The sequence below is a fragment of the Melanotaenia boesemani genome, chromosome 21 (assembly GCF_017639745.1).
Source record: "Melanotaenia boesemani isolate fMelBoe1 chromosome 21, fMelBoe1.pri, whole genome shotgun sequence".
NCBI lineage: Eukaryota > Metazoa > Chordata > Actinopteri > Atheriniformes > Melanotaeniidae > Melanotaenia > Melanotaenia boesemani.
Window position 1 is genome coordinate 7453470 of NC_055702.1, and position 22248 is coordinate 7475717.

General features: G+C 40.3%; 3 protein-coding genes across 13 annotated transcripts in view; 2 read left to right on the forward strand and 1 right to left on the reverse strand.

Moving 5' to 3' along the window:
* The window catches only part of tanc2b (tetratricopeptide repeat, ankyrin repeat and coiled-coil containing 2b), a 158329-nt gene extending 146993 nt beyond the window's left edge, over window positions 1-11336 (forward strand). For 9 of the 11 annotated variants that reach the window (XM_041973144.1, XM_041973147.1, XM_041973149.1 and 6 more), the window contains 9 exons: window positions 888-1021; window positions 1395-1518; window positions 1672-1847; window positions 2326-2458; window positions 3291-3320; window positions 4536-4627; window positions 6060-6206; window positions 6403-6503; window positions 6634-11336. In XM_041973144.1, the coding sequence (XP_041829078.1) occupies window positions 888-1021; window positions 1395-1518; window positions 1672-1847; window positions 2326-2458; window positions 3291-3320; window positions 4536-4627; window positions 6060-6206; window positions 6403-6503; window positions 6634-8704 (3008 nt within the window). In that variant the 3' untranslated portion in view covers window positions 8705-11336. The remainder of the gene's footprint in view (window positions 1-887; window positions 1022-1394; window positions 1519-1671; window positions 1848-2325; window positions 2459-3290; window positions 3321-4535; window positions 4628-6059; window positions 6207-6402; window positions 6504-6633) is intronic. The other 2 variants (XM_041973145.1, XM_041973148.1) reach the window with 1 other exon arrangement.
* A 7-nt stretch (window positions 11337-11343) lies between these two features.
* g6pc3 (glucose-6-phosphatase catalytic subunit 3) lies at window positions 11344-14291 on the reverse strand. Its single transcript, XM_041973158.1, has 6 exons — window positions 13929-14291; window positions 13236-13342; window positions 13045-13135; window positions 12820-12938; window positions 12577-12718; window positions 11344-12464 (listed from the first exon to the last, which is right to left on the reverse strand). The coding sequence occupies exons 1-6, from the start codon at window positions 14144-14146 to the stop codon at window positions 12122-12124; spliced, it is 1020 nt and encodes a 339-aa protein (XP_041829092.1). The 5' UTR covers window positions 14147-14291; the 3' UTR covers window positions 11344-12121.
* A 208-nt stretch (window positions 14292-14499) lies between these two features.
* On the forward strand, window positions 14500-22221 carry lsm12b (LSM12 homolog b). Its single transcript, XM_041973161.1, has 5 exons — window positions 14500-14661; window positions 16750-16883; window positions 17913-18022; window positions 19129-19255; window positions 21600-22221. The coding sequence occupies exons 1-5, from the start codon at window positions 14535-14537 to the stop codon at window positions 21690-21692; spliced, it is 591 nt and encodes a 196-aa protein (XP_041829095.1). The 5' UTR covers window positions 14500-14534; the 3' UTR covers window positions 21693-22221.
* Window positions 22222-22248: the final 27 nt, after the last annotated feature.

A 22248-nucleotide genomic window follows, 5' to 3' on the forward strand; every position in this document is an offset into this window, starting at 1 on the left:
CCTTCTGAACATACAGTTTTTGGGACAGTCTGTTTTTAGTCCTGATGTTTTATACTACAGAACGTTTATGTGCTGAAAGAGAAGAAATTTCTTTCCGAAGTATAATGTCACCGGTTCATTAACACAAAGCATTTTTTGGACTTATCATAGGCCTGTGCACTTGCTGAATTGATTTCATCTTTAAACTACATGCCAGCTTTCAAATTTGTTAATGACATTTTGACAATTTTCTCAGAAGTCTGACTTTTGAAATATTTAGTGATGGAGCCTTTCAGATTGTGCTTTTACTTCGTAAAACCCTGTTCCTTGAAAATGTTTGAATGCTATTTGAAAGGGAATTAAACCGTAATTAAATGATTAACCATTATTTCACATCTTGCTGAAAAGTACAAGTAAATGTCAGATGTTGAAACTTAACTTTTTGTGGTCCACTTTTGCTTCATCCTACCCATCAATCCCAACTTTGTTGTGTAGTGATATTAATGTCCTTTAATCCATCCCAAACCTGATGTAAGCTGCAAATTTATTACATGAACAATAATTTTCTGCAATGTTCAGAATATAATACCCCATATAACAGCTGATTATGTTAAATGCCAATGAATTAATATCATGAGCATATCAGCACTCCAGAGATGCTCAGTTGTTTAAAAGATGAAGCGTTTAAACACTTTGTGAAGGATTGTGTGGGTAGTAGCTGTTTCTTTGACATGTAAGCCCTTCAAAGGTGATGATGGGATCAGCTGCATCTAAAATGCCACAAAACCAACTGTACCTGTTTACTGCTCAACAGAAACTATTTCAGTTTAAAATCTTGGCCTGAAGGTACTGAGGAAAATGCAACCAAAACATCTGATTTAGATTATTCTTAATGTTTGTTTTATCAGCTCTGACTGCAGCATCTGGTCGGGGGAAGCTGGAGGTCTGTCGCCTGCTGTTGGAGCAGGGTGCAGCGGTGGCTCAGCCCAGCAGACGAGGCATCGTCCCGCTCTTCAGCGCCGTCAGACAGGGACACTGGCAGGTGGGTGATTACCCGATACCTGTAAAGCAAAGACAGCATTGCTATTGCTTTTATTTTGTGTTTTTGGACATGTCTTTAACTGAAAATTAAAAGCTCCTGATTTTGTGTTGATTTAAATTTCTTTTTTTTTTTTTTCTCAAAGGAAAAAAAACATTTGATAGTTCAAGTATTTCAAAAGTAAAGAGATACTGATTTTCATACTGAATTATAATACTGAAGTCTGAATATCTTTTGGTTTTGGGTTGATAGAAAAAATAAAGCATTTTAGTACAGCTTGTACTTTTCAGATGTTCTTCAGCAGATTAACTGAATGATGGGGAAAACTGTTTGCTGCACTTTGACCGTTAAAACATTATTAATTTGGGTTTTCCAGATTGTAGATCTCCTGCTTACTCATGGAGCAGATGTCAACCTGCCTGATAAGCAGGGTCGCACGCCTCTAATGATGGCCGCCTCAGAGGGTCACCTTGGTACTGTTGAGTTTTTACTTTCGCAAGGTAGGCCATCTTAAGAAAAATAGCAAGTGTGAGACTGATGCACCTACCTAAAAAATGTGTTTGACTCATAAACTCGAAAACCCTTTGTGTACTTTATGTACCAGGGTGAACACTTCCTGGCTGTTGCCTCACTGCTGCCTTTTCTTTTCCCAGGAGCCTCTCTGTCTCTGATGGATAAGGAGGGTCTGACCGGTCTTAGTTGGGCTTGTCTGAAAGGACATTTACCTGTTGTACGCTGCCTGGTGGAGAGCGGTGCCGCCACCGACCACGCAGACAAGAACGGACGCACGCCCCTCGACTTAGCAGCTTTCTACGGCGACTCTGAAGTGGTAAGTTGAAAATCCAGAGATCCATACATGGAAAAGGCCTCTGTACAGTAATATTTTTTATTTATGCAATTATCCTACCAGTGATAATTGCATCTTTAGGTAGATAGAACTTATTCTTTGTTTATTTTTGTATTAGCATAGACCAAATATCAAAGCCCGGTAGGGCTCTATTATGCCAAGTGGTGTTAAGCTGCATACAGTTATCATCTGGATCCACTTTGGCTAACTGATAAATGTTTTCTCATTTGGTAAATTACTGTGCATAAGTAGTTAAGTGAGGGATTCTTCAGTGTCGATCTGGAGATTATGGTCTGAGTGATTATCTCATGATGCACCTGAGGTGTATTCACGCTTGTATTCAAAGTTGATGCAAGTTAAAGCTCGTTTTAATAATTTTTAACTCCTCATCATGATGATGTGGATGTGTTTTAACATTGTTTTCCTCAGTTAATCTCCCTAAATGTATTGTTCTTTTAAGGTCCAGTTCTTGGTTGACCACGGGGCCATGATAGAGCACGTTGACTACAGTGGGATGCGTCCTCTGGACAGGGCAGTGGGCTGCAGAAACACATCGGTGGTGGTCGCCCTGCTCAAGAAAGGAGCCAAGATAGGTAAGAGCAGGTTGGCGGACTAAAGGGCCAACCATTAATCACACAAAGAGTGCTGCATTTTTGTCTTGTATCACAGTAATAAAGGGTAATTAACTTGCTGTTAACAGCAAAGGTCATGCATTGCAGTTCAACAAAGAGCTGCATGAAAGAGTATGAAGAGTGAACCCAAAGATGAGTGCACACTGCTTTTAAAGCACACACTTCCTGCTGGTTGCCAAAGAGCATTGTGTAATCTTAGTGCAATAAGCCATGGATTCAGGTTTGTGTCTCCATGTAGCAAAAACCACTCCCTGCTACTGTACGTCATCCGCCTCCTTTCTGCTGCAATGTGCTGCCTCTCCTCAGCTATTTATGGCTCTGATGTTCATTTCTTTTATTGTACAGCTGTACCACTGTGTTTTTTTTTTCTTTTTTCCTATCTGTCATGTTCTCTGTGCCTCTGTTTGTCTCTATCACTTGTGTTTCTCAGTCACACCCTCTTTTGATATTCCAGTGCAGTTGTTCAGATGCAGGTTGTTATTAGCGCTTGCAGGGTTTCTTTTCTGTATCTTTCTTTTTTTTTTTGCTGAGGCACTTATCTCCTTCGCTTCTCACTGCTGCTTGTGTTCCTTTTCTCACTTCTTCTCCACCACCACCACTTCTTTTTTCTTTCACCTTGCTGTCTATACGCCTCTCTTTCCTCTCACTCTTTCACACTCCCACATCTCTGTCTTCTCTGGAAAAAATCTTCTGCCCTTCCACTTCCCCTCCTTCCGGCTCCTTTCCACCCTATCCACCTCACCACTTTACCCCACTGTTGCCCCAATCCCGTCGCCTCCCTCTTCGGCACCAGGATGTCAGACGCTGCCCAGTCGACCCCGAGGTAAAGCCAAGGCTGTCGACTTCTCACCCTACCAGGCATTTTGACAGCTCTATCTCCTCTCTCTGTGTTGTCTGTGTCGTCCTAATTGTCGGCAGGCCAGCTTAGCTACCAAAACCTTCTCAAACTGAAAAATAATAACACGCAAAGGTATTAGTTCTGACAGTGATGCAGTCGGGATTGCCTAGAGGTAGATGCTAACCTCCAAGTGGTTAATGACCGCATGCCCAGTCTCCAGCCTGTGACGTCGTATCAAATTGTCGACTTTCCATCCCACAGATGCATGACGGAAGCCCTCCGTAACTTGCGTGGTAGTGATTTAGCCAAAATGCATGTGTTTGTACCCCTCCCTCCCACCGCCATCACAGACAACAGTGATAAAACTCTGTGCTTCTGCATTGCTCATCCTTCCAGACATATCCTCAGTGTCAACTAGGCCAGTCAGCCGCATTCCTCCCCTCACATGCAGCTCAGAGGACAGCTAACGCTTGCAGAGCTCTGTTATCTCCTGCTTGCTTTTCTATGTTTTTTCTGCCTCCTCTTTGTCTACTTGTGCAAGATCCCCTCCTTTCCATCTTTATTGTGTGTGTTACCTGTGTCAAGGATTGCTGTTGCACAGATACAATGACAATGACACATCAGTTACAGTCAAGGGGTTGTGTTAATTGTTTTAATACGTCGATGACATATACCCGTTTTTCCTTGAGTTAGTCACTAATGCAAAGAATGACTGTACATCTGCACTTCTTGACAAGACAGAAAATGTGTCTCAGGGGAAAACATGACAGCTATTCTATTTAAATATTCCTCTCCATATATTAGACAAGGTTTGCCTGGGTCAAATCCTATTTGCAGGTATTTCTTTTGCATTTCATTTTGATAATCCGTTTCAGAAAAATTCCACTTTGCCGTTGTAGAAAACTTGTCCTTTGATTAAAAAATTAAATATTTACAATTAGTATTTGACCCTGGTCTGACGTTCCAAAGTGAGAACTCTCGAAGTGTCAGTGCAGATTTCTATAATCTTTTCTCTGCAGTGGATTGCCTGTCTTCTCTCCTCCATTCTCCATTTTGTCGGTTGTCTTCATTCTTGTTATTACTGTTGTGAGTAGTGTGTCTACCAGTCGACCTTTCCTTTCTCCTACTCCCCCTTTACTTATTGCTGTGTGCCTTTCTCACTCTGTTTTGTTTTCATCTGCTCCTTCTTGTGTTACACAGGTCCAGCCACGTGGGCCATGGCCACCTCCAAACCCGACATCATGATCATCTTGCTCAGCAAGCTCATCGAGGAGGGGGACAGTTTTTACAAGGTTAGAACGAGGCTCAGATTTCATCCTATGAATCAAATCTAAGTCTGCAATGTGATGAATATCCCTCACAGATTAATCTTAAAAATGCTTTTTCAGCAAAGTTAAATTATAAACAATTTTTTTTAATTAATTATAGAAAAGTAATAACATTCATCATAATGCTGCATGTTGGATTTTTAGTACATCTGAGTATCAAAGTGTCAACCCAATTACAGCCAGAGATTTTCATAACATGTTCATACTTAAATTTTAAATAAGTAAAAAAAAATAAAGTAATTAAATAATATTCAAGAGATTTTTTTGTCATTCAATAACATGAGGGAACAAAATTATGATCCAAAAGATTGGTGGTGAGATCATTTAAATTAAAAGGAATCACAAATAATGCAACTGATAAATTAAAGTAGGAAAAGAACTCAAATTAATAAAGATAAATAACAAGTAAAGTGGTGAGTTAAAGTATTGTGATGTAAACAGATTATGTTCAAGTGGTATGGCAAGATATTATACGCACTGAAAATTAAGCTAACTGCACATCATGCAGCATCTTGCAGAAGGTGGTATGTTATTGGCAACATCGCGAATGATCGTGAACATTCAGAGTGCACGACTCAGACTGTTGTCCTAGTTGTGACATTTTTGGCTCGAGTCTTGCAGCCTTTGGTTTCTTCATTTGTTCATCTTTCACTTGAAGTATCACCCATACGCCTCTCAGAAAATGCTGATCAAATGGGTGTATTGTCTTGTTCTCAGTCTCAGGTTTAATCAGAGCCCACGAGTTCTCAGTATGATTTAAGGGTATTGATAGTAAAGTAATCACATTCAAGAGACAGAGCATTATCCTGAAGACAGATTAAGGCCTTCTTGATTTCTTCAAACATCTTTCTGTATATCTTATCTCAAAACATCTTACACTGGTAACTGGTTTTTGGAGATGATTTTTCTCTCTTTTTTCCATTTAATGACCTCCCTAATACCCTACCATGCCTGACTCACAATAGTTCCTGTGTCGATTAGTGATCCTGCACAGGCTCAATCATCAACCTCTCATTTAAACTGTCCATAAAACATTTAAACTGAATATTATTGACTGTTAACAGCAAAACTTCTATTCTCTCTTGGTTCGATGTTGTACTGGTTTCTATATTGTTTCATCTTTTTGAGATGTAGTTTTATATTTTTCAGTGACATTTTTTTCTGATTTTCCAAGGCTAAATAAAAAATAAATAAAAGAAATGGGCCTAGTGATCATGCCCACCCCCTTGCATATATTTAGAGGTAGTGCATAGAGTGAATAGGAAACTCGCTGACCTAAGAGCTGCATAAACATTTTACCTTTGGAGATGTGTGTTGTAAAATTGAGAAGATTAGCTTTATTTTTATTTTTTCTGAGAATGTAACACAAAAATTTTTGTATGAATTTTACCAACAGAAAGGGAAAGTGAAGGAGGCTGCGCAACGCTACCAGTATGCTCTCAAAAAATTTCCACGCGAAGGCTTCAGCGAGGACCTCAAGACATTCAGGGAACTCAAAGTATCGCTCTTCCTCAATCTGTCCCGATGTCGGAGGAAAATGAATGTAAGTCAGCGAGGGATCAGATAAAGCATGTGGCAAAAAAATAAATACCCAAATGACAAAACTTTACTAAAACTGACTTATCTTTGTTTAACTTTTGAGAACTATATCATGAGACGGTGCTGTATTATCCATTTAATGACAATACTGTTGATGCTGCTGACTGTACTAAGTGAAGTTCTCTTCTTAATCTCTGCAGGACTTTGGGATGGCTGAGGAATTTGCTACCAAGGCACTTGAGCTGAAACCAAATTCATATGAAGCATATTATGCCAGGGCACGAGCCAAACGTAGTAGCAGGTACACTTCTTGCAGATCTTGGAAATACCTCAACTTTTGTCTGAGTACACATATTGTGACTTAATATATGTCTCTCTGAGCAATTGGGATCTTTTTCCCTGAAAATAACATCATTCTCCTTTTTTTGCAGACAATTTCCTGAAGCCTTAGAGGACCTGAATGAAGCCATAAAGCAGTGCCCCAATAACAGAGAAATCCAGCGGCTGCTCCAGCGGGTGGAGGAGGAATGTCATCAGTTCAATCAGGACGAACACCAGCCGCAGGACCTTGAGCTGGAGCCTCCACCCTCCCCTCCTCCTACACCTCCCCCGGAAGAGGAGGACTCTCTATCCTTGTCCATGCCTCTTCCTCCTCCCCCAGAGCCCCGCTTAGAGGACATGGAGCCCGTCCAGGACCTGTTTGAGGATGAGGACTACCTGGAACAGGAGCTGGAGGCCATGTCAATGGGTCTGCCCCCACCTGACTCTCTCACTAATCCTTCCAGTCTTCCCATCATCCAGAGCCCACCGTTATCCCCCACACATCCAGATCAAATTTACTTAGCTGGAGGTTCGCCCATGGGTCAGCCCTATGAATACCTCCCCACCTCCTCCTCCATGTCCTCTCCAACTCGAGGCACGTACCAGCCCACATCGCCCTCCCTTTCCCCAACACATCATAACTCCCACTACCGACATAGTCCACCTCACACCTCCCCAGTGCATCAGCCATCCTACCGCTTCAGCCCACCTCCTATGGGCACTGGGGGTCAGGGGATGGATCACCAGAGCCCGCCGCCTTCCCCTTTACGTCGGTCTGCTCAGTATAGAGCAAGTCCACCAATAGAAGGTGTTTGTCTGTACAGGTCCCAGTCTGGGTCACCTGTTCGCTACCAGACAGAGCAGCTCCCTGGCCGACCCAAATCTCCCCTTTCTAAGATGAGCAGCCAGCGCTCATTCCAGCTGAGCTCACAGCCTTCTTTATCTTCCCAGCACCACCAAGCCCAAGGCCTTCGCCTCCAGCCTTCTATAGCCCAAATAGTCCGCACAAACCAGCCCAGCAACGTGATGGGCAACAGCAGCTTTGGAAGCCAGATGGGTCACTCCATGGGTGGTCGCTATCAAGGGGGTTCAGTGGATGTGGAGAGCCGCCTGGTATACCAGCCCTCCCTGGACGGACGGTCCATGTCCCAAGTTCAGGCCAGCCTCAGCTCTGGGGCCCTCTGTCAGCACGGTGGCCGAGGAGGGGTTATGGAGTCGACCCTGTTGAAGGATGAGCTACCCCAGCGCCCCTCCTCTGCCTACCGCGCCAGCAGCGGGGGCCCGGGGGGAATCCGCTACAGCCAGACACCTCAGATAAGCCGCAGCCAGTCAGCTGCCTACTACCCGGTCTCTGAACACGTACTGGAGCGTGCCAATGCCATGCCTCCCTGTCAGTTGGGCTCTCCTGAGATCCCACATATGGTGAGACGCCCCGTGAGTGCCAATACTACTGAGATGAAGCAGCATGTGCCCACCCCCAGGCCTCTTATCCATTCTCAGAGTGTAGGCCTGCGATTCTCCCCCTCTAGCAACAATATCACAACTGGATCCACTTCAAATTTAGCACCAAGCTTCAGACCTTCCTCTTCCATCCAGCAGATGGAGATCCCCTTGCAGTCCACATATGACCGTACCTGCGACGACATCTCCCCTATCTCTCCCTCACAGGGTGGCGGGGGACTGTATCAGGCAGAGACCACCCGCTCTAGGAACACGCCTTTCATGGGTATCATAGACAAGACAGCACGGACTCAGCAGTACCTGCATCAGCCCTCGCGGTCCAGGCCTATGACGTCCATGGATTCAGCTATTAGCCCCACCTCACCTGGCCAGCTGGTCCAGCAAGGCTCCACCTACAGCCCACCAGCCTCACTGGGCAATATTGCCTACTACAACAAGACCAACAACGCCCAAAATGGACACCTGTTGGAGGAGGACTACTACTCCCAGACACAGCCCCCCTCGCTTGGCAAGCTGGCCAACGGCTCCCGTGGCAGCGGCGATATTCTGGAGCGGGTTAGCCAGGTGCCCACCTACCCAGACGTAAAGGTGGCAAGGACTCTTCCTGTGGCGCAAGCCTACCAGGACAACATGTACCGCCAGCTCTCACGTGACTCGCGGACCCAAGGCCCCACCTCCCCCATCAAACCAAAGAGACCTTTTGTGGAGTCGAATGTGTGATTGGATGGTTTGACTGGGCTCGTTTAGTGGAAGAGAGTGTGGAAAAAAATATTTATCTCAACAGCAGATGTGAACTGTGATCTGTGTATGTGTCATGGACAAAAACTCATCTTGAAGAACTCACGAGAGAGACGACGAATCCAGTCAGAGAGAAAAACACACAGCCGGCTCTCACATTAGTAGACATGATCTTATATCAAAAACCATAATTAACACTGAAGTGATAATTTCATTATCATATTGGCACACGGATTGAATACCAGGAGGGTTCTGAGTTCTGATCTCATTCTTAATCAACGACCAGTGCACTTCCAAAATGTAAAGTGGCACAAAGTTCCCAAAAGTGACCACAACTGATGGGACTGGAAGAGTGACAGTGCTGCTCATCAGACTCTACTTGTGGACTCCGTATCCATCTTCTTTTCTTTCAAAGTGTGCTCTTAACCAAGGTTGCTAGTAGGCTCTATTCAATGTAATACAATATTATCTGTTCAATACTGTACATTGCTCAGAAAATACAAATGGCTCAACCGCTCAGTACTTATAGAAAAATGACAACATTTATAATTAAGTTATATATTGTACATAGAAATAAAACAAAACATGGTTTGCGTTTTGGATTTTATTCGGTTAACCCTGCCTCTGTGTCACATGTCTAGTCATGTGGATGATGTGTGGATATGGGACAAAGGTCAGTGTAAGAAGTGAGGGACTCAAGACAAACTTTGACTGATATAATTACCTCTAGTGTCATATATAGCAAGGGATTGCATTAACCTGCTGATTATTTTTTTGGTAGCATCCGTCAGAAATTTCAGAGTTACGTCCTATCCCTCTGTTGCGTATGTGTTTGTCTTGTTCGACCCGCCGTCCAGAACATAAAGATCTTCAGTGACATAAAACAGATAATTATAGAAATCAGTCTTACTCAATATAATCAAAATATCAGTAAATGTCTATGCACCTTTTAAAACTTCAGTGTCATAAACCAGAACACCAGAAGGGGTCACTTTTCAAAATTTCTGAGGTACAAAAATGCGGATTAAGACCACTTTTTACAAACAGTGCTGTAACATGGACCTTATGTGTTGTGTTATGTTTTATGTTAAAATGTCAAGGCCTTTTCCCTTCCTTAAATATGAATCTAGCTCTGTTAGTAAACTATAAGACTATAAATATCTAACGTGCATTGTAGTTTTGCACATAACAGGCCTTGAGTGCAATAATTTTGTTTCAGGTTTTCATCTTTGACCATAGGATTGTCAAATCTTCTTTAACTGAGTGATTTTGCCCAGTTATAAAAAGAAAATCCTGTGGCAGGTGGTTTTATCGTATAGTTCATGAGTGTTGAAGTTTGCCTTTGTCCCTCCTTCATGCTAGTAAAGGTTTAGTGCTCAGCAGGTACAAGCAAGCAAATGCATCCTCCACCCCTGTTTCCCTCTCTACATTATTATTTTCTTTTTGTTCTTCTTATTTACAATTCATTTTAATTTTTACCAGTCACTTCTGCACTAAGAATGCCTGTATCGTTCCTAACTAAGGGTGCACTTTATGTATTTTACTTACTTGGTTCTTCTGGTTGTTGAATTTGGAGTAAGTGGGTGTGTGATGGGTCATAACCCTGATTAGTGATACTAGACTATCACAGACATTGTTATGGTGTGATTTGCAACACAGTGATGAATGACAGTATGAAGAGAAAACAAATGTTTTTAAACCGGCAAAGATGTATAGACTTTCTAGCACAAGTTGTATATACTGGCTCAGATATTCCACTCCGGGTTCATAAATAAAGTGAGTCTGTTTCGAGAGCCCAATCATACTCCATGTCATATAATATATATATATCCATTTGCTCTAAATCAGCCAGTCGAACGCACTGGTCTTGTGCTCATCTTGAAAATAAGTCAAATCTACTGCAACAAATACAATATCCAGAAACTCCATATTTGGAGTTAATCAGAAATTTGGGATGAAAATAAGATTCAAGTTATTTGTATGCTTGGGAGAGATTATAGACCCTTTGTCTGTAACCTTTTATTATGGATGTCTAATGAAGAATATCTAAAAGAAAAAAGAGACTTTTCCTCCTGATTGTGTCCTCATCCTGTTTTACCTGCTACAAGAGAGATGCCCTACTTATCTTTACAGAGATGAAGGTATAAACTGTATTATACTTAATTTAAACATTACTTTTTAAGATGAGGGTATCTGATGGGTGTCTGGTTTTGAGTTATCTGTGTATATTAGTTTGCTGTAAATAGTCTGATGCATGTTCTATTCTTTCCATGATCTCAAGCAGAAACATGTATAGCAGTGTCACTGGTGTGTGATACAATGTCAGGGGGTGGGGATAAGATAAGGAGACTACTGCTGTCCCTGAACTATCCTTATCATTTTCCTTCAACTTCACCAGACAAAACGGTTATTTTATTTTATTTTAATGTATTTGCTTGCTGAGCAGAGTTCTCTTGTCTGTAAATGTGAGCTTTCAGATCGCTGTGATAAAAAAGTTTAATTAAAAACAATAAAAAAGAATGTGTTTTTATCTCATGATAACTGATTGTAATCTGTACAGTCAACCCTATGTATTAGAAAAAAGAGCATATTTATAAATGGTTATCAACTGAAACACACGCTGCATGTCGGTTATTTATTTTACAGATTTGTGTACTGCATACAAATGGAATTTTATTTTCGTCCACAGAGTATCAAATCTTCATACATTATGATGCCAGAATTATGCACAATGTTTGACAAGTCTTACTTCTTTTATCATCAATGTTCAATAACAGTTTTTTTTCTTCACAATAATAGTGTCAAATGGTAGGTCTTACATAAAACATTCTCCAATATAAATATTTTTTCAATGCAAAACACTTCCCAGAAACAATCTTTAGTTTCAAGCAGTTTGGTACGAATACAGCAGAATTTACTAAACTTATAACACTGTAATCTCAAACTTTGAGGGCCACAGTTCTGCAGGTTTTTAGAAACTTCCCTGCTCCTACACACCTGATTCCAATTAAATGGATCCAATCGTTTGTTAGGTTCTGCATAATGACCCATTAATTTAAGTTTATTGCATTGAAGCAGGGAAATACCTAAAACCTGCAGGACAATGGCCCAAAAGTACAGGGATTTGAGATACCCTGTTGTAACATTTACATTTAATGCAATTAGTGTAAATTCTGTCCCAATCCACCGACTTAAAGCCCATATACACCCATCATACATAAAAAATAAACTCTTAAACTGAACTTAAGAAATTCAGGTGCTTTTTGACATAAAAAAAAGTAGTTTGAACAAGTAAAACCTTAAAATGTTTTAAATAGACATTCTAATGATTGTGAAAACTCAAGAAAGCTGCAGTCCTCTGGGGTATGAAAGATCCCTCTAACACAGAGAAATCCCCATCTAGTCTTTCTTCTTTCTGGCAGTGAAAAGGTACACCAGCCCTGGCACAAGCACCATGACGATCTGAGGCACTATAACAAATTTAACAAATAACAACCCATAGAAAAGGCCTGGTGGTTGAACAGGGAGTGGCAGACGATTCACATGGTAAAGTCCCATGGATGATATGGCCAGAGACAATGCTCTTGGAGCCCACGGCAAGGGCCATCCACTAGGCTTCCAGTACAGGGCCAGCCCTAAACCTAGCAGGGCACCACAGTCTCGAGTCAGAGAGGAGAACGGGGCTGTGTCCAAACGGATCCACTCTGCACGACTGCACCATTTCTTCGCCACAACAATAGACCTGTAGAATAGACAGAATATTACCCATTGATGCAAGGTGGCTTTTTCCAAAAAACAGAGCTCATTATAAACTAGACTGCAACAGTTTTACAGATGAATGCCAAGACTCTCACCAGGAGAGGTCAATTCCAAGCTGCTGCAGTCCGGCATGGAGCATCAGAGCACTGAGCAGCAAGCCGGTGCTAAAGCTAAAGAAGAACAGAAGGGGGCGACCTTCTGGTATCTTGCTGCTCAGAACAATTCCCAGAATGAATCCTGAAAGAATTCTTCATTATGTTCCTGCGTGTGCTTGCATTTTTGCTTCAAGAACAAATATTATCCATGATACGATACAATATATGATACTGCACTCAGACCTGTGATGCTGCCAGCAAGGACTTGGTGAGGGAAATGGGCAAGGATAAAGATCCTGGATATTCCAACTGCTACCAGCATCAGCACATACAGCAAGTATGGAGTAGCAGATATCACCAGGCTGAAGGCAAAGAATAAGAGACTCAGTTAAAAAAATAAAAAGGTTCTGATATCCTGGTTTAACTTATTTTGTATATATATCTTATACATATTACAAACAGGCTTACCTGTGGGTACGGGTGTAAAGGAATGACCCCAGTGAGGACACCACGACCCACCAGACTGCTGCGGACACCATTGCATGTCCCGATGGACTGCCTGAGAGACAGATGCCAACTTTGGAGCTCTGACTATACGATTAATCAAGAGTAGTGTGTATGACTCAAACATGTTTCAGTTTTATTTAAGGGCTTCTCACCTGGGCCCGTTTCGCAGGTGGATGGAAACTGGTGAACTCTAGGTTGCGTGCTGACAAATAAGTGAGATTCTCCTATCCACCAGAATGGTCTTTCTCCAAACAGCATCCTGTGCAAAAAAAACCACATCATGTAACATAAATATGCTGATAATCACTATAAGAATTATCTGTGTGACATGACCGCTTAATGAACTGTTTATAATAAACTTATCTTTGACTCAACTCTTGTATATTACCTTGAACAGTTTCAACTGTCCTTGAATATTTTTAGATAGTCTATCAGCATATGGTCTGACCTCAAATTAAAAACATCATATTCATCTAAATCTTTCTGTTACAAAATTATCATTTGTAGCACCCCGAAGCATTTTCTGTAAGAGGCTTACAAGTGACTGTAAGCTTACTGTAACAAGTTCCGCATATGCCTGTTGCAGCACGGACAATAAAGGGGGTTGGACTGCAATGTTGTCCCGGAAAACGTCGACAGAATTCATGTTAAACAATTTTAAATTTCGTCGTTGTTTATAATAACCTACAATAAAATGATTAATAATAAAAAAAAGAAATGTAACATATACCACACGTTATTTTTCGTGTCAAAATATTTTAGCTAAATGCTAAAATTTTACATTTAATCTAAACATGCAAAAGTCACCATTAAAAGATGCTGTAACCTGACCATTTTAGCCTTACCATTTAAACACCAGGTTTAACCACTCCGATATGGCAGCGACCCAAAGCACCGCGACTCCAGCTCGTTTGCTAATGAAATAGGTAAAAGGAAAGACAAGCAGAAAAGCTGCCTTTGGATCTCCAATATGAGTGATGATAAGCCAAAAATTTTCCAAACTTCTCGTCTGCTGCTGGAGAAATTCAGCCACCCAAATACCTTGGGTGTATATTGACTCCATTTCCACGTCGTCTCAAATTTATATGAACAGCGAAAGTGAGTCAAGTTGCAATCGTGCTGTATATCAGGATGTGATGCAGAAAATCAAGCAGTACTATACATCTCCGCGAGGGGGGGCACTTTGATTGAGAGAGGTTGCATGAGGGACAAAGGCCCATCTTTCTATCTCTCATTGAGAAATTATTTTCTTATGTAAGACGTAATTAAAACCTTTGATTTGTACTTTGATCACAAAAATGTGTTTAAATGTGTTTAACGGTTGTCAGAAAATTAACGGCACTGGAGTATACGATCACAACAGTACGTACAATGACACGCCCAGATTTCGTATCCCTACGACATCACGTTGCTTTACGTAAAGCAGGCGCTCCGGTTTCCTGGCGGAGAAGATGGCGGCTCCTGGACCGGGGGAGTATTTCAGCGTTGGGAGCCATGTCTCTTGCCTCACCTGCCTGGGTCAGCGTCTGCAAGGAGAAGTGGTTGCGTTTGATTACCAGTCCAAGATGTTAACTTTGAGTATCCTTTCTTTGTTTCGAGCTGCGGATGGCTTGCTGGCCTGCCTGGGTGCAAGGGCCTGTAGGGTAACCGAAAATATGTCAAATAGTGATCCGCGCAGGCGTAATTGGTGGTAGTTGAGTTAAACATCTTTGTCCGTTTTTATATATTTCGTTTTTTAAGATGAACACCAATCCATCGAGTATTGATTGGAGACCCTTTTTTGTGTCGCCTGAGTATATATAGGGTTCATATAATCTACCAGGACGTGCATGTGTTTTGAATTCACTCATTGTATTGCCAGCCCTCAACATGGATCACTATCTGGCAACGAATTCTCGTAAGGCATCATGGCTGTATGCTCTCAACAGACACAAGCCGTTGCTAGTTAGCAGGCTAACTGACATTAAGCGCTCTTACTCAGACTCGTGTCCACAAATTCACCTCACATACTTTGTGTTGCCATCACTCGGAAATGTCAGCTGTTATTTATAAAAGTTAGTTCTGAATGGGTCGCGACTACTCCTCCGCGCTTGAGGCAAATCGCTGTTAGCTCGGCTAACATGCTAACTTTCGGTCAAACCTACACTGCTACTGCTGCCCAATTAACGGTTGAAGCTTTCGCAAGCGAATTAGCTTGGTTTTATCTTGTTTCAATCGAATGTGGTGGTACTGTAATTTTCGAGTGAATTATGTAACAATTTATTAGCGTTTCATTAGGATTCTTTGGGACAGCATCGTGAGCTAATTACATCTAACCTTAGCTTGCCGGTGAAAATGCCTACACCCATTCACGGGAACATTTGAGTACGTGTATGCTGTGCTTCATTCATTCATAATATGATTTATAGCTTCATGAGTTAAACCGAAAATAAGTTGCAGTTAGGTTTACGTGACGTGAGATGGACGTTAAATGTATGAATTTGGCAGATCAAAATTCTATAACATGGTAAGAATTTGCAGTTAATCCAAATATTTAATTATTTTGGCAGCTGTAACCAAGAATTATTGCACCTAATATTTACACAGGTTCACAAGCTTTGATTTTTTTTATTAATGAAATTTGTAGTCCTTTGGATTAATTAACACTAAAATAATCTAAAATGCTATTTCTGTTATTGCAGTTATCACAATTTGACTAACATCCAAAGACAACAGGTTTTAAAACTTGTTGAAAAGGTGTCAAAAGTTGTGACTGCATCCAAATACTATAAGGTTGCTGTTTTTATTTGTTAAAGCAAATATAAAGTACATGAAACCACTCATTTGTTACCCCGAATTGGAATAAATGGTATAGAAAACTAATTAAACTATTAAATACCCTTACAACATAAATTACTGTTGAGTCACTGAATATTTAGACCTTCAACCAGTTGCGTTAATCTAACGTTGTGTTGGTGGTGGTTTTTATTCTTATGAGGTATGCGTCAAAGTGAACCTAGAGCATGCCATTTTTAGCTTTAAGGTGTCCTTTTTACAAGACCTGTTACTGTTGGAACTGATTTCTGCCATGATAACATTTACACACAGTGTAGTTGGAAAATGTGAAACTGCATTGGCAGTAAGATCCCATTCTGTATGGGGACCTCGCTTCTAATCTAACAAGCCATTCCTGGTATCATCTGAAAGTGAAAGTCAGAATTGTGGGTTGAGGCAATGCATTGTTTGTTTTTGAGAAAACCAGAACTTTTTGTTGTTTTGGTTTGTTTTATGTAGCGAATTTTGAATTAATTAACAATTCTTATTGAGGTCAAATTATTTTAGAAAATGCCACTGGATAATAGATTTAAAAGACAAGTTAAGTCACGTTTTCCACTGAAAATTTTAACTCCATTCAGAGAATGCAAGTGCTTGCTTTGCAGTTGTATATGCCATTTAAGTCTCCCCTCATTCATCCGTTGTTACTATAGGTGGCAGCATGCCTTTAGTGGTCACATGCTGTAACTGGCACTACCTTTCACTGTCAGTGTTCAGCAGCCACAGCTCTGTGGATCATAAGCTTCTCTGTCAGAGGGTGTTCAAGTTCTTCAGGGGTCTGATGACAGAAATATATTTGTTCTCTAAGGGATTGTCATAATGTTGTCTGCCTTGACTTGTGTGCCTTTAAAGAATGTGCTTCCTCCAGTGGTAAGCCAAACCTCAACGACGTCATCCTGATCAACTTAGCCTATGTTTCTGATGTGGACATAATAAATGACCGCACTGAGACTCCACCTCCACTAGCATCTCTGAATGTTAGCAAGGTAAGTCAATAAATTTTGTTTTTGTTTTGTGTTGCTTTGTGCCATGATTGACAAGGATCAATGGGATGGGAGTGACTGATTTCAGTGTCATATAAACCAAAAGGTCCTCATTTGTGTCCACTGGATCTGACCTGCTTTTCATTCATAGAAAGGAAGCCTATGATATATTCTGGTATTTAGTGTATTTTAATAGACTAGACAAGGAAGAAGCATCCAGCATAAACTTGTCACAGAAAAATCCTATCAGCATTTCAAGCTGTGCCACTTTGTGATATTTTATATTGGAAAGTTCAAAACAAGTTTCTGTATTGATCTGGTGTGAAATTTGTGAGTGTGTAACCTACAAGTGAAGGCAGCATCTGATTGAGTTCAGCCTCTTTTTTTTAGAGACAAACTGTCCTCCTATTTATCTCTGATGACACAGGCCTTCAGACGGGCATGCCGTGTAACCAATTACCTTTTCCTTATTTATCCAGCAAAGTGTGGTCTGAGTGTCATGTCATTCAGCACATGAAAAAGTTTGAACTTAGATCTTTTAGTTTTTTTTTTTTTTTAATAGTCCAGTTTAAGTAAAGTTTACAGGTGACTGATTACGAATATTCAGATATCTGTTTATATTGTCGCAGTTTGATTCTTTTCCGGCTTCATAAGCAGACAAAGATTGCCTGAATGCTCCTATATGATATCATCTCATGCTGGTGTATTGAAGGTTGCAATAAAATGGCTGCTTGCAGTTTAATTAAGATAATGATTAGCTATAAGGGTTGGCATGATTTGGTTTAAACTAGAAATGCGGACAGCTGAATTGAACTAGTGCAGCATTTTAAAAATGTACAATCATAAACTGAGCTCAGTTTTAACTTGAAACATATTCAAGTTATATCTGTGAAGTCAAAATTTTTGACAATAACCGCTTGAGTCCTAAATCAAAACGCAACATATGGTTGAAACCTAAAAAAGAAGTTTTCTTCTTTCTAAAAAGCACTCAAAGCAAATATTTGATGTTTTGTTTTGTTCAAATCTTCACAGCTTGCCAATCGAGCACGGACGGAAAAGGAGGACAAGCTGTCCCAAGCCTATGCAATCAGTGCTGGGGTTTCTGTGGAGGGCCAACAGCTATTCCAGACTATTCACAAAACGTAAGAACCTCACATTATCACATAGTAGAACAACATTTGTGATTCCACCATAAATGTAAGGTCAGAAAGAGAACTGATCTGAACTAAATTTCAAAATTTGAATTCTTTACACCTCAGGGTTTTTCAAACTTAGTCTACTCCCCCCCCCCCTCCCCCCCTTATAGGAATAAACATTTCCAGCCTATCTTCATATCTGTCTTTATATTTTTTGGCTGTTGGCAAAATTGAATTGGTGCATTACTGCCATCAAGTGGTCTGGAGTGTGGACCAGAATGTTTTCAAGGCATTGGTTTGGTCTGCTACATTTTCCCAATCCCATGCGCCCCCCATGTCATGTTGCCCCCACCCCCCAGTTTAAGAACCACTGCTTTAAAGAAACTTTTCCCCTTAAATTATTATTATTATTATTGTTGTTGTTATTATTTCCTGTCAACGTTGTCCTCCACAACCTGATTTAGAGCCTTTAACAGTAAATTTCTGGATACCTGGATTATGACATTAGTTTTTGGAGAGAATGATTCATGAAAATGTATTACACTTGGCAACCCATGTAGCATCAAGAAATCCAAACTGTGATCTTAATAAAAAATGAGTGGAGTTTTTTTTTTCACATCCAAATCAAGAGTTCAGCAGAATCATATCAGCAGACGTGTCTGCTTCTGTTAAACTTGTCAAACTGAATGAATGCTTCTGTTTCTGAAATATTTTAGTCAGTTTTTATCTGAGTGCAGAAAAGTCTGAATAGAAATTTGAAAAGGAAGAACGACACAAAACTACATTGCTTTGATCACTGTAACTTACTTATGGAAAAAAAAGGCTTAAACTCTACTGCTTTTAGATAAAGTACACAACATCTTCTCACAGTTTCTCAGACCAGGCAGCTTTTTTATGGTTAAAACTGTTATTAAAATATATGGAAGTTAGAATACTTCCAAATTATTCTTCAATTTGAGTTTTTAAGCAGCTAGACCCGCATGTTAAATATCCTGATTGATTTACCTTATAACATTGAGTGAATTACGTAGTTTATCTGACAGATTAAGAATTAACCATACATTAACAAACATACATCTCTGTAACAAGGTGATGTTTGCTTCTTTTTGCAGCATCAAAGACTGTAAATGGCAGGAGAAGAACATTATTGTGATGGACGATGTCGTAATCTCACCGCCTTACCAGGCTGAGAACTGCAAAGGCAAAGAGGGAAGCGCTTTAAGTCATGTACGCAAAATAGTAAGTATAATTTCTTCCAAACTAACACTTATAGGCAATTATTTGTCTTACTGTGTTTGATCACCAAGAGAGAGTTGGGTGAATTTATTTTTTGCTTGTACAATGATACAGTGGTAGTGTGTTTCGTCCCTGACAGCTATGGAGGAAATGCCGGTAAGTAAAACTGTTTGGTCTCTTGGGGAAGCTCCAGCAGTGAAAAGGCAGCTTATTAATTCACCTAAACCAAAGTGTTAATGAACCACTGTTGCTGGCTGTTCTCACACCTACTGTCCTCCTGTAGCAGCCAGTGTATGAATCCAGGCTTACACTTGAAGCTTTTAGGATGGGTTATCTCATTATCTTGTGCAAATCCACTTCCCTTTAAAGTAGGGATCTCCACATTCCAGTTCTACTGCCCTGCAGGTTTTAGATGTTTCCCTGTCTCACATCAGTGGGTCATTAACATGCTTGTGCAGAGCTTTTCATTTGAGTGAAGCGTGTTGTAATAGGGAAATTTTTTAAAACTTGCAGGGGTATAGCTTATGAGGACTGGAGTTGGAGATTTCTGCAGTAAAGAATCTGCACCAGAATTTCCAAGGTGCATTTTTGCAACCATAGAAAGCCACTGGGTGTCGCTATAGGGCAGCATACAGTAACTCCTTAACAGACAGAACTGAAACTGAAAGTGAAACCTAAATCAAGCCCACAAAATAGTTCAGAAATTCTTAAATCCAGGTCAGAACTGATATATAGGAGTCACACAATATACTCTTTTCTTTGGGGTCTTTCTAAACTAAAGAAAATGTTACTGGGGGCAGGACAACTTGGCTGAAGTTGGTGCTTTTTTCATACAAAAATAAGTGGACAAATTATACTATTAACAAACCCTAATTGTAGGAGGTAGGAAGGAACATCATGTTTGAGAAGATGGAATCACTTATTTTAATCAGCCAATAGTTTCATCGCTATGCACATACCATTCAAATTAAATGAGATTTTCCTTAATTGGTCAAGGCTACAGTCAGAATAGATAGTCATTTCCGTATTTAGGAAAACTCAGATTTTAAAAAGAGCCTGATATTGAAAGGATGATCCATTTCAGCCCTCTTACTTGACGTACTTGATTAGGTTTTGCATCATTAGTTTTTATTTTCAGTTCTTTAACACATTTATCCTTGTACAATTTATATTTTAACAACTGACTGAAGAAATGAAAAACACTTTACTTATCCCCTGAGGGAAATTGTAACTTCCTTCAGAGGATAAGACTTATGAGATTTAATATGATTTTTGTATTGAATAGTTCTGTTTTATGAAGTCTTATGTAAAACGAGGCAGAAAAAACCCTTCTGTACTACAGATGTGGCCAAATGTGTCCTTTAAGTGTGTGTGGGATTGGTAGTCTGAATATAAACCCCTCGTCTTTCCTGTTTTACTTACAGACAACAGAACATTGCCACCATTGAGGGAGAAAACTCTGTGATGGTGTAACTAAGAGACAGATGTTTCCCTGATTAAACCCATTTTCAGGCCTGTGTGATCAGGAATCTTTATACTCTCGTTTTTTATGCACCTGACAGAGTGGGAATGCTTAAACTGTATATGCTCTTCAAAACCAAACCAGTTAATGCAGGTCTGAGGTGCCAGTGAGGCATCCTTGTTTTTAACTGCAGTTTTTTTTTTTATTCTGACATGTGATTTTTGTGCAGCAGAGGGAAATAAAACCACACGTGCCATGAGAAGATTAAAGTTGATCTTGGCATCTGCCGATGTTTATTAGCTGGCCGTGTCCCGCCTGCACTTGATTTCATCAGATTTTGTTGTTGTGGCCAAATTACTACAGAGAATTTGAGATGTTGTTCTCGGAATAAATCCACTGTGTTGTGACGTGTAGTCACCCTGGCAAAAAAAAAAAGTGTGTAGGGTGTAAAGAAGAAAAGAATTCATAGAATTGCACTTTTTTTTTTTATGAAGCTTATCTCCGCAAGCAATCCTTGTCAGCTGGTTATAATCATGTGACTTTTAAGCTCAAATGAAAATAAAAATGGTCTTTTCTGCGGCTTGTTACCACACTGAAATGAATAAAAAACTTTTCTGACCAATTTACGTGTGATGAGCTTGTCATAACTTGCATTATTACCACAGCAGTGCTAGCAACAGCTGCTAAAATAGCAAAAGCTAGCAGCTTAGCTGAGCTTTCTCAGTCTTTTTTTTTTATATAGGTAAACAGAGTTTGCTGTCCTCTTGAGCTAAATGTTATCCAGACATGGTTTCATTAGCTTCCATTTCAGAAATGGTCTAATCCCCTAACTGTCAGTGTCCATATGTTTGTCCTCATTAATGCATTTCTCTTTTATTCCTGCAGGTTGAGAAACATTTTAGAGACATGGAAAGTCAGAAGTCCATGCAACGTTCACAAGCACAGCAAACACAGAAGGACTCCACTTTATCTTCTTGAGTTGGCAGTGTGGGTCAGCCAGGGAACGCGACGCAGGTGGTTCTGTTCCCACTGCCAGACAAAGTCGGCATTCCTTGTCTTCGGTCTGAGACCACAAGGAGGAGCGCTGAGGGCCCTGGATCCTGAAGATCAAAATACCAATAAATGAAAAAGACAAAAAAGAAAGAGGAAAGATTAAATCTTAAATTAGACTTTATAAAGAATAATTTAAACATGAACCATAAAGCATCCATAGTTTCCTTAACTAACTCGTCTCATTCTACCCCCTCTCCATCCTCCTCCTCTCACTCCTCCCCTCCTTACCCCAAAGCCTTTTCTTTTTCCAACCTCCTTCATTTGCCTTCAGTTCCATCTCAGAAAGAGAAAACTAGAGCAGTCAGAAAGGCTTGTTAGCTTTATTTTCTGTCATTGTTTCCTTTTTTTGCTGTATCCATGTTCTACTGTCTGTATTTTCTGTATTTTAAACAAAATGTGACTTGAAACGCCACACTATAAAGGACATTTTCTAAAATAAAAGTAACAAAAATTCTGACTGTAATACTGTAATTTTCAATAA

Coding starts and splice junctions, on each gene's coding strand:
- g6pc3 (XM_041973158.1), bottom strand. CDS start 14,146: ATGGAGTCAATATACACCCAAGGTATTTGGGTGGCTGAATTTCTCCAG. Junction 13,343..13,928: donor TTAAACCTGGTGTTTAAATG/GTAAGGCTAAAA, acceptor TTTTTTGCACAG/GATGCTGTTTGGAGAAAGAC. Junction 13,136..13,235: donor CACCTGCGAAACGGGCCCAG/GTGAGAAGCCCT, acceptor TCTGTCTCTCAG/GCAGTCCATCGGGACATGCA.
- lsm12b (XM_041973161.1), top strand. CDS start 14,535: ATGGCGGCTCCTGGACCGGGGGAGTATTTCAGCGTTGGGAGCCATGTC. Junction 16,884..17,912: donor CATCTCTGAATGTTAGCAAG/GTAAGTCAATAA, acceptor AAATCTTCACAG/CTTGCCAATCGAGCACGGAC. Junction 19,256..21,599: donor TAAGTCATGTACGCAAAATA/GTAAGTATAATT, acceptor TTATTCCTGCAG/GTTGAGAAACATTTTAGAGA.